This window comes from Rissa tridactyla, chromosome 1 (genome assembly GCF_028500815.1).
Source record: "Rissa tridactyla isolate bRisTri1 chromosome 1, bRisTri1.patW.cur.20221130, whole genome shotgun sequence".
Classification (NCBI taxonomy): Eukaryota; Metazoa; Chordata; class Aves; order Charadriiformes; family Laridae; genus Rissa; species Rissa tridactyla.
In genome coordinates this window covers 126616801-126628582 of record NC_071466.1, presented here as the reverse complement: position 1 = coordinate 126628582, position 11782 = coordinate 126616801, and the positions used below count along the sequence as shown (strand labels likewise).

The 11782-nt window shown below is 41.2% G+C and overlaps 1 protein-coding gene across 1 annotated transcript; it reads left to right on the top strand.

The window, feature by feature from the left end:
* Nucleotides 1–5918: 5918 nt before the first annotated feature.
* Nucleotides 5919–10549, top strand: LOC128911813 (lymphotactin-like). The gene is made up of 3 exons (XM_054207279.1): nucleotides 5919–6077; nucleotides 8654–8771; nucleotides 9521–10549. Exons 1-3 carry the CDS (start codon nucleotides 5930–5932, stop codon nucleotides 9624–9626), a joined length of 372 nt encoding a protein of 123 aa, XP_054063254.1. The 5' UTR covers nucleotides 5919–5929; the 3' UTR covers nucleotides 9627–10549.
* The last annotated feature ends 1233 nt before the right edge of the window (nucleotides 10550–11782 follow it).

The window sequence follows — 11782 nt, the reverse complement described above, 5'->3', positions numbered from 1 at the left end:
TAAACAACCCCAGCTCCCTCAGCCACTTCTCATAAGACTTTTTGTTCAGACCCCTCACCAGCTTTGTTGCCCTTCTCTGGACTCACTCCAGCACCTCAATGCCTTTTTTGTGGTGAGGGGCACATGAACTAGACACCCACAAGCATGTGGAGAGCACGCATGGTTTTCTCTCGCAGGTGAAAACACATGCTGAGGAGTTAGAATAATTCTTGTGTGGAGGCAAGAGAAGTTAGTAGATAAAGGACTGGAAAGTCGAATCCAGGCTTACTGGTTCTGCTTATTGCTCTGCTACCTGGAACCTGCTGCTTTATTTGAGACTTTCTTTCACATAGCCCCCCCCTCCAAACATTCATTAAAATAGATACGACCGCAGAAGTATCTAATGGCAGTGAAGAAAAGTCTGTGTACTTGTAAATAATAGCATATGCATAACAGATGAGAGCGAGGCATACAAATATCACTGATGTGTGTTCTTATACCTGGAACTCCCCTTTTCCCCTAACAATCTTAGCTCTTTAACATATTCCCTGTCATGACCGTCATGGAGCAAAGGAATGCAAACACATACAGATTGGCCAAGGGGCTCTCTCTAGAGCATAAGATACAGTTGAGGAAACTGTCCCTGTTGAAAAATATAAGCATCTGAGCTTCTTCAGTTTTCTGAGGAAAGCTCAGGTTTACCCAGAAGCAACATATTTGTTCAGATCCATTTCCAGTGTCTACAGACACTGACTATATATCAATGGTTAACCAAGAAGTATATTTATTTTTCACACAGAAGGCTTAATTCTTCTCCTGAAGACTAACAGAATAAGACATGGTTCCCACATCCTTGATCCTACAGATATGGCACGCACAAAAAGAAGTGCTAAACAAAATCTGCATTCTCTGTTTTATGTAAGCTGAGGAAGCGAAAGCAGAAAAAGAAGTAACAAAAATCCCAGAACAAAACAAGGAAGAAAAAAGCAATAGGATGGATTGAGAATATTCCACAAATTCCCAAATGCATGTGGCTTCTGTTTCAGCATGCACAATATTTAGATACCTTCACAGAATTCAGCTATAGTCACCTCTGTAATTCTCTGCAGCACAGTATTGCAGAGTATTGTGCAGTGTTTACTTAGCTGCCTGGCATACATCTCACAAAGAACCAAAACAGACAAGACTAACTAAGATTATAAAGACGAGGATCAGAGTCTTCCTATTGTAAACTCTTGGGTGGCTGTAAAACTGCTCATTGAAAAAAAAAAACACAAAAAATCAACACTGAATGAAAGAAAGAGCAAAGACCTCTGCTGTTATGGAGAATGCCACATTCACATTGAGTCAGCTTAAAACATCAGCAAAACCGGTGTATGCCTGCATACAGCTGACTGTGGAGTTGACTATAGAGTAGCCTTTAAATGTTTGGTTCAAGGTCGCTTTCAACCCAAATCATGCTCAGTCTAATTTTACGTATGTGAATGCTTCAAGCTGGATGACTGAAGGAACGACTTTGATACAACTAACTTATTTCAGAGCACATGATAACATCAAGGGAGAAGCATGTTAACAGGACCAGGGAAAAGCTGGCAGGGAAAAGCTGGCAGGATGGTAGCGGAAACAGATGGTCTACAAGCAAAAACTCTATTATGATTAAGAGAAAGTATTGTTAATAGGGTTTCTGAAGGAGGTGTTCTGCCAAAACCAGCACAAAACAGAATAGTTATTAAAAATGTGATTTAAGTGGTCAAGTTAGATTAAAAGTCATTGTCTCTCAGCTGAGATGCGAGCACCAGGCTTGTGTGTGTTTCTACTCCATTACAATAGGAATGAAAAAGCCTGAACATAAACTGCTATTTCCAGGTGAGGAACAGAAACTTTCTAAACCATGGTAATTCTGTCATCAGCTGTTATCTGAACATACTTCAATGCACCGAACTAATTATAAAACCAAGCAGGTACTAAAGTGGGATACTGACTTCACTGGGTCTTTATTATATACCTAATTTGTGCTGCTTAGCAGACATGAATTCAGATGCGAGTTTAAAAGTAAGTAAACAGTTTAAGCTATGCTGAACTATGGAACATGACCTAAGAAGCCTGGTGGGAAGGCACAAATGTCTGGTGGGATGTCACTTGCTGGTAATTCTTAAACCAGTACTTCAACTGTTAAGAAGCAATGCAAACCCAAAATACATTAGGGTCAGATTTATCCCACCAAACTTCACTCACTTGCCGTGTCTGGCATAAGATACATGTGTATATTGCTTCTGTAGATGAGAGAGACAGACATGTATCTCCTGAGGGTGACATCTCCCACCCTAAAAACAGTTGCCGGAGATTCTGCTATGTCTAAGCTGAGGTTCTTAGGTTCCCTCTTAAAGTCACTGAATGCCCCGACTTTTAGACTTCAAAAGACCTGCTGGCACACCTTCAAGTTCAAGGTGTTGCTGAACATTCACTAAAGACGCTCATTTCTAGGACTGCATAAGAATTTTCTTATTTGTGAAGATCTTGGTCTCTCTTTTTTTGAAAGCTAACTACAGCATGAGAAGATGCAATACTTCAGACTCTTTACCCTGGTAGACTCTGATATTGGGCCCAACACTCTGCTCACTGCATATTTCTTTTCCTTCAGCAGAGTTGCTGACATGAAACAAAGTACGTACAACAATTATTTCAGTAAAAATTTCTTGACCTTGTTAAAAATTAAGAAAACTATTGTGTTCAGCGGTCGTCTAGGAGCTGTGCTAGAGCAGGCCCTGACTTTGCCTCCTGCTGCGTGTGAGCAGTCTCATGGGTCCCTTCACCTCTCTGTGCCCCAGACGATGTATTGGTAAAACAGAGGCAGGCTGCTCTGCATGAACAGGGGCTGAAGGGCTTAGGAGAGCCCTTGAACTCCTCAAGCAGGAGCTTGCTGTTGCTCTCCTCTCCCAGGGCTGTGTGTCCCAGCCTCTCCCCACATTGTATAGGAAGCCTAGAAGACTAACTCAAAGCCTGTAGTTTTCTGCACGTGAGCAGGCTCCAAAGGTTAAATACTGATAGATCTACACATCCATACCTACAATATCCACTCTCTGCACCTGCTTTCTCTCAGCAAAGAGTGCACGTGTTAAACGTGAGACATGGAGGGGAAGAGAAGGGGCAGCTCTCATGGTGCACACAACATCGCACCTGTAGCCAAGGGTTTGGGAATCATCATGATAAAGTTAGTCATCTTTATCCACAGTTCAGACTTTACAAACTGTTAGAGAACTCTATAATCATACTGTTGATTTCATCTGCAGATGTATCACAAGACACAAATGATCATTTTACTCCAGAATGCTTTGAAAGCGGCCTGTGGTAAGTGAGCTGTACAAGAGGCAGTCAAGCCCCAGGACAAGTGTCATTAGCATTCAACTTATACAGAGATGAGAAGCACTATTAGGAAAAGTACTTTGGGCGCTTATTAGCTGTCTTTTGAATGTGATTTACCAGCACGAAAACAGAAAGACCACATGTCTGATCATCTTGCACTAAGCTTTTGCCACAGCACAGAGGCAGTGCACACTGGTGTTAGAGTACGTGCAAAATGAGCCTTATACAACATTACAACACCAAAGATCACCAAATATCCGCAGACAGGGCTGTGGGACTCTGGGCCAGAAAACTCTTCTCCAAAACACAGACTTCACTGGATATAAGCCAGCTACACAGAACAACAGCCCAGGAGGCCACAGCAAATGAGAACTGCAGAGGGGAAAAACTTGCCACAGAGCAATTTTTCCATCCCACATTAAGAATGGTGGAAAACTGAAGAAGCAACAGGCTTTCTAACACCTTAGGGACGGATCTACAACCTGCAGAAGCTTCTGTGGGAAGGACTGACTTTTTCTGGGCTGGCTCATGCTCAATACAGCTGGTGACCCTTCTTCTCAAAGCTGTAGACAGTGAGTATACACATACATGTACATATCGTATCAGTGAGGAGATGTGGAGGAGCATCTCTTAATGGGGAGAAAACTTCTCTCTACCATCAATGACAAAGTTGCTATCTTGCATCTCAAAGTTGCGAAGTATCAAAAAGTTAGAATAGCTCATTCAAGGAGCGATTTCGTGCAGTGTTCAGCGAAACACCAGGCTGCTACACTGCTTGGACACAAACTTAACATTAGACTTCCCAGTACTGCTGCTGAGGTCAGTATAGTTACTCCCCCATGGTGGCATGAGGGATGACCTTTAGGGGCTTTGGTTGAAGCTTTGGCTTCCAGTTTGTTGCAACTTACATTAGCGTTGCAAGTGGGTTTAGCAGGTATTAAAGTGAAGCAGCAAGTATCTTATACCTGCTTACTGTCTACTTTTACTCTTGCTTTTCCCTGGTTTGCATGGTATATCTTACGATGAAAGAATCAAACCAAAAACAAAGCTTACGTGTATATACAAGTAAACCAAGCAGCGTGTTCTCTACCCGCAAAACCTACAGCCTGTTCTGAGGTTACAGACCAGCCACTGCAGCCTAGAAGTCAAGTATTCGAGCTCAGTTCTTAGCTCGATCATAATTTGCCTGAGGAATCTTAGGGAATAGACTTCCACGTGCTACGTTTCCCCATACAAAGCAATTTACATTGATGTTATCAAGAATTTGGAAATCTGGAAGTAACGAGCTGAGGCAAAGCCTGGATGTAAGAGCAGGGGAAACTTCAGACTTGCACAAATGGACACTTGCTCCAGGCTTTGCACTGACAGCTATCCTACACCACTGCCTTACCATCTCAGGCACCAGGCAGCCCGGTGCTGACCTATTCACACCAGGCCCGGCTGGGTCTCCGTGGGCCTAGCAAAGCATGGCTTTTTCTACCGGGCACAGAAGTGCTCCAGAGTGTAAAGCACAAGAGGAGATTCCTGCTCAGAGGCTGTGGACAATGATACCACCCCAGGTGCTGCTTCGTGTGCAGGCTGGAGGTCCACAGCTTGCTTGAAAAATACTTGCAGGCGCAGAACCGCTGGCATGTAGCAACGCTGCCCAGTAACTCAGACCACCTTACCACAACATAGAAAGGACGCCTACAACTGGGTAACAGGACTAGCACAGACTGCAACAAAAAGGACACTTTTGATAGAGGTACAATTGGAACAAGGTGACAGACCTGTTATCAACACCATGTTTACATGGAAGTGCAAGGAACTTTTTTCGTCTTTCCTATAAATTGTGCCTCTCTGACTGCCTGGTTACTTTCTTGGGCTCCATTCTTTATCCTAGAAAGATGACATCACAAAACAAACAAAAAAACAACTTTATAAACTCTTATTCCCCTTTGAGACCACTGTATTTTAGTTATGCCTGACTGGCAGGAGGGTTAGTGGATCTGGCACTGTATGTAAGAGTGTGTTCACTCTTCTTTCTCCCAGCACATAGCAATATCATCTTTGTCCACATCAAATCACAGAGAAAACACTGAAGTTTTTACAAGCTCCACCACACATAGGAAATAGGAGTGAAACTCCTCCAAAGCTAAGCATTAAAGTGACCAACTATCTACAGCCTCTACGGAAAAAGCCAAGGTGTTCCTGTTTCCATCATCCTTTAGCTCATAGTTCCTCTTTTAAGTGGTCCATTGGTCGAAGAGGTAACTCTGAATGTTACTCTGTGCCTCTGTGGTGCGGCTTTGCTACAGCTCTCTAAATCGAGGTGTGAAAGGACAGGAACATTTATTAAAGGTTTCCACTACAGAACAAGAGCTCTCACTTTTTGCATCTTGAAATAAACCCTACTCGCAACACAGAAGCAAGTGCAACCACAGCAGGGTTTGAGCAGGAAAAGCCTTCACAGGGGGGCTAGCGAAGGACGGGGGGGGGAAAGGAGGTGGTTCTCTGTCACCAGAAAAAGTACTGCCACTGAATTTTTTCCACTTATAGTCAGCCCCCCCATGACGCCCCAAAAGTGAACACAAGAACTGACCACTGAATGACAATATATAAACTCTGTGAAAGAGGGCTGACAATAGCCACTTTCTTCTCTGCCTTGACAAAGAAGCCACCAGCAATGAAACTCCACGCTGCAGCTATCCTCATCATCCTCTGGCTTGGCATCTTCACTGTGCACATGGTGAAAGGTAAGTTTACAACCCAAGAGGAAGACAGTAATTGCTCCACATTGCACCAGTGGTCTGATGAGCAGGATTCACTCTCAGCCGGAGCTGATTCATAAGATAAAACTTGCAAGAAATCCAGATCAGAATTGCAAGAAAGGCAGCTTTATGGGAGATTCTGTCTGATGTCCTATCAATTAGTGGTTGGCTTCTGCCTTAATGCAAGGAGACTTTCTGTGCCTTAGAGCACTTAAAAGGGTTTCTGTGCATTATTCGCTCTCTTAAAATCATGAAATCTTGAAGACATAATGTCTTTTAATCTCACTGATGCCATACAGCAATGAGTTCTATAGGTTAATAACATTTTATGAAAAATATTTCTTGAACAAGATGAATTTCTTTTCTTTTGCTAGTTATGCTACTTTTATACGTATTTTTATTATATTATTTTTTATTTGTCTTTCTCTAACTATATAGCCTTAATCTCTCTAGTGTCTCTATTTTAAAAAGTTCTTCCAGTTTTGTACCGCATATTGCCTATTTGCTTGTTTCTAGCCAAATATTTTGGTATGGACAGGCAAGCTATGAACAAAAACTGCAAAGGAGAGCAATGGATTTATACAATGTCTTCTCTCTTTTCCTGATTTCATACAATCTAACATCTTGTTTGAGAATGTCTGTGAGCACTGAGATGAGCACGTTTATTAGCCATGCTTTAAATAAGTTTGTCTACAGTGATGTTTAGGTCTGTGACTTTTTTATTAGACTACATGTATCATGCAAAACCATGAACATACACACATAAGCACACGTCTTCTTATACACAATCAGATTCACGCAAACAAGCACATAAAAATCACAGAAAACACTCATATGCAAGCCCTATGCAAACCCGCAAAAGTATGCAAAGAGAAACACACAGAAAAGGCATCTTCACAAAACCACACCAAAACCAAACTGAGACCTGCTAAGCATTCACAAGATTATGTAGCTAGACACTGAGTACGTTGACCTAGTGCTCCCAGAGCTAGATCATACTACATTCTCATACGTTGATTAATGCTACTGCTGTTCATCTTGGCAACATGTGGCTTCGTATCACAGACTGCCAGTTCATTACTGCATTCTCCAGGTTGTATACTTTGCCATAAATGTCACCAAGTCTGAAAAAGCACACTGAGGTGGTGTGCAATGGATAGAAAAAGCATTAGAAAGAAGAATGAGAATAAAAAAAAAAAACACCAGGGAAAAAAAAAAAGTAGTTAGAGGTGCAGAGCAGCTTGGTTTTTTTAGAGGAGCTCTTCTGGTACTCCCTGCATGCATTCCCTCAAGGTAGTTTACTAGTAGAGAGAATATTTCCAGGACTAGTAAGGATTGCTTGACTATCTTTGAGCTCTTTAATTCCACATTTTGAAAACCAATCGGAGTGAGGCAGTAAGATACATATTTGTAACGAATCATCAAAAATTACACCGCGTTACTTGTGACTAAAGCAAGATCAGAAGAGATATTCCTTCAGGCAAACAAAATCTCAAGAACTCGTTACTCTGCCAGTACCCAGACACTGGCTATGCTACAGCTTCTCCAAAAGCTGAAGCATGTTTGTCTCAGTTATTCCAATTATTTCAAACAAAGAAAACCTCACAGATAATGAGATTATGTGAAGCAGGTTTTATATTTAGCAAATTGTACCTGAACAGCTCTTGGACCTTTCTCAAGTCAATTTCTCTATGAAGTCTTTAAAAAGAAATCTCGGAATACAGCAGTGTTCTGTTTGTCCCCCTCATGCTTTACCCAATCTGTCTTTGAAGGGTGGGAGAAAACCAGAAACTAGCAAGTGGAAGCTTCCAGTAATGTATACATATACTCTATCTCACTTAAATGAGCCCCCATTTTTAGTTATCATCTTGTAAGGTAACAACTGCCTGAAGAATGTTACACCAATATTGCGATCCTCTTTATTAATCACCAGTGCATTTCCCTGAAATGCATGAAAATGTTGGAGGAAAGAGAGGACTAAGTAGCACTCCACTGCCTATGAAACCAGACTTATAGCAAGAGCATACAAGTACTTAGTCTTCTGGCAGATATACCTCCCTTCCTTTCAACAGTTTTTTTTAATGGTAGTTCTGGATATCCAGTGTTAGTCAATTAGCCTTCCTTTCTTTTCCTTCAACTGGAAAGTAGGGGTAATTACTGATCCGCATTCAGAGGGCATTTGGAAAACCACCCAGTAAAGGTGCCATATGGACACTTATTTGCAGATGATACAGACCTAATTATGAATGGTGCCAAATACCTTTTCTGCTATGGAGCAGTGACTCCCTAGGGGCAGAATGATTATATAATTGTTCAGGAGAACGGGTGAAGATTAGTGTCTTAACTGAAATAGCAAGAAGACTTCAGAGATGGTAGGATGCATGACAAAAAATCCTTTAAACTCTCTTGTGTAACTGGTATTGTGGCTGTACATCATAAGACACTCACGTTCTAACCATAACTGGGAATCTTCTGGAATTCATAATTTATTAAGTAATTATGGCTAAATATGAATATAGCATTGACTGCCTTTGACATTTATCTATTTTTAACCCTTCTAGGAAGCGTTGGAAGTCAGCCCATGCGCAAATACAGTTGTGTAAGCCTGTCTACACAGCAACTGAACATCCGAAACCTTGTCAGCTATGAAAAGCAAAAAGTTCCAGTAAATGCCATCATGTAAGTATCCGGTGCACAGTTCACCTCCAGACTCATCTACGCAAACATGCTACCATCAAAAAGGGAATGGGCATCAGACGACACTTCGTGGTTCAACTCACTAAATCTATCTAGTTCAGGCCACCCTTCCAGTTTCCCCATGAATTAGTCACCTGGCAGCTGAGGGAGTGAGGGGAAAAGGGTGTTCCTCAAAGAGCTGGGAGATATACACTGCTCACAAACGTTGGCAGAAATCTCACTGAACAGCCAGATCTTTTGTGCCCAGAAAGTCGGGGGAAAGCTCATCAAGGGGTCAGGGTGGCGCTGTCAGAAACCCATTGCACTGAATTGAGCCAAGGGGAAAGATCATGTGGAAGAGTTTGGGGTAACTCTTGACTCCTGCTAGGAGCTGTGTTTGGTCTTTTGATCTTGTGAGCGTGCATTGTTATCAAATCTGGGATCTGCTCCTGGAAGGTAAATGTGCATCATGATTTCATATAAAAACAGAATATCACGTATGCTCCTTTTTTAAAATGTCGGTATATGTGCACATGACCATGTATGTTACATACATGCCTATGCCATAAATAGGGAACTAATGTTGCTAGGTGCTAAGTACTGTTATTGCTAAGTAACAACTACAAACTCTGGCATGTGATATGGTTTTACCACATAGTTCCTCATGTTCTGCATAAAAACCAAGAACAGTAAACCTGGGTTTGGAGACTGGAATTTAATGGCCACCTGGTTTGCTTTCTTTCTTCCTACAGGTTTATCACCACAAAAGGTATCAAGATCTGTGTAAGCCCTGATCAGAAATGGGTGCAGTCTGCTATAAAGAAAATAGACCAAAAACGTACCACCAAACACAAATAATCCTGTTCTAGGCGAGCATCTAAGGCCAACTAAATGGAATCATCATCAGTGCTGCACATAACAGGGAAGAAAATCTTAGTATCTGCTTTTCATTCCTATTTATTAATTGGCAATAAAACCTCTGAACAAACACAAACTCATCAGAATCTGTACATCACTAGTTGAATGTCTGCTGACTTCTTTGTTTTATACCTGGACTATGTTATACTGTTTATTTTCTGAAATGCTTGCCAATATTTATTTATAACTGAATGTAGATATCTTCTCATCCTTGCTGTCCCGACCAGTATGGTATTTAAGGGTGAATGCCAGATAGTTTCAATGCTGTAGGGAAGATGATGATCTCCCACAGAGCTGGATGAGTGTAGACCTCCATCCTGATGGAGGTCTGAATGTTCTGCATTGAGTGCTGCGTTTGAGAAGGTGCTATATCATTTAATAGTTACTCATACTCATATAATCTATAAGTAAATAATCGCATGCTTCAGGCTGTCACCTGATCAGTGCAATATTCAGAAGAAGATCCTTGGGTTTTCTATTACTAAACGCAGTATTGCACTATTAGCTCAGTCCACGATGATGTATGGATACTCTCACCAAGGGAAGACCTGGAGTAATTCAGGGTAACGCTATGAATGTAACCCTATTCAGCCTTGTACTGGGGAAGACTTATTCTACTCACCAACTTCTATGAAGTTCCTTCAGTTTCACCCTCATGTGAGACAAACCTGAAACAATTGTTTTACTTTTTCCTTTGCTTTTCTTTTGAATAAGCAAGAACAAACCATGTCTGGAATCTGTATTTCACAAATTCATAGGAACTCCCTGCCCTAGAGAACTACGTATACATATACATCTTACATTTTTAAAATTGATAAATTCTACTAACAGAAGGTTTTGAATTTTAATAAAGTTACTACAAACGTGGAATCAAATGGTACGTTTGTCTGCTTGTTTGTAATGCAGATGGAGACTGCTGAAATGGGTACCAAGATGACAGCACAAATCTGAGAACTTTTGGGCAAGCCAGCTAGAGCTGACACTACTGCCAACTCATGACTCAAATTGTTCAAAAGCAATCTGATTCAGAGCTTTCTATACCATATTTTAACTGTAAAGTCCATATTTCAGACAATACCTCTTCAAAAGTTTGGGTACTTAAAAGTCAGACTTCATACAACCCTAGGATGGTCCCAACATTATCAGAAGCAGACACGGAATTGCTCTGGGCAGAGAGAGAAAATTGGCCTTTGAGGAGCTTGAGGGGTGAAGGAGAGGTATAGGCAGAGGTGCTCCAGCAATAAACTTCCTCTCGTACTACAGCCTGTATGTAGCCTGCACTGCTGCTAAACTACGGGCTTTTCGTCACAAATAACCTCTTAGTGATATACGTGATCCTACAGCACTTCCCAACTACAGTATAGAAATAAGATCACGTTACTCTAAAAGCCATTCTCTACAGTTCCCTGCTCTGGTCAAGTCTGCAGATAGAATTTGGGGCTCACATTTTGTCATATCTCAGTCCTATGTAGGGAAATGCATTTAGTTTTCACTCTCCAGGACAGGTTTTAAAGGAGTGCTACTGCTGAGGCAGGGAAGAGAAGGATGACTATATGTATGATACTACAGAACGGAGCCAAGGCAAGCTACTGAGCCTCCATTATACGGAGTGATGCTTCCTGACTGAAGTTCTTGTTATCAGCTACACTAGAAAAAAAATAGTTGTTGCTACAAACTTGATAAGAAGAGCTTTATAGGTAGAAAGAAATATTGAGATAAGACGTTTCTGGAGTACAGCAATATATAAATTGGTGTTCATTTGATTTTGAAACACTGATCTCAAGGCCTCGGTCCCTCATACTATAGACAACCAAAACACTTCTGTTTCCTTCAGCATCATCAGACTATCAGCAGACTACAAAACCAGGTCACCTATAAAAGCATTTTTATGGTACGCTCTCTAAGATGAATATCACCAGCTTCCACTCACGAATCAAATTCATCCAGGACCAGAACTAACTAACATGCTTTTGTTGGGCAGAATTTTAATACCTTTGTTCATACTCAGTAGTATCTTATCCTGGAATTAATCTTGCTGAAGTGAATATAATTTTTATTTTTAATTAGGACTATCACAACCTGAGGATATATTAATT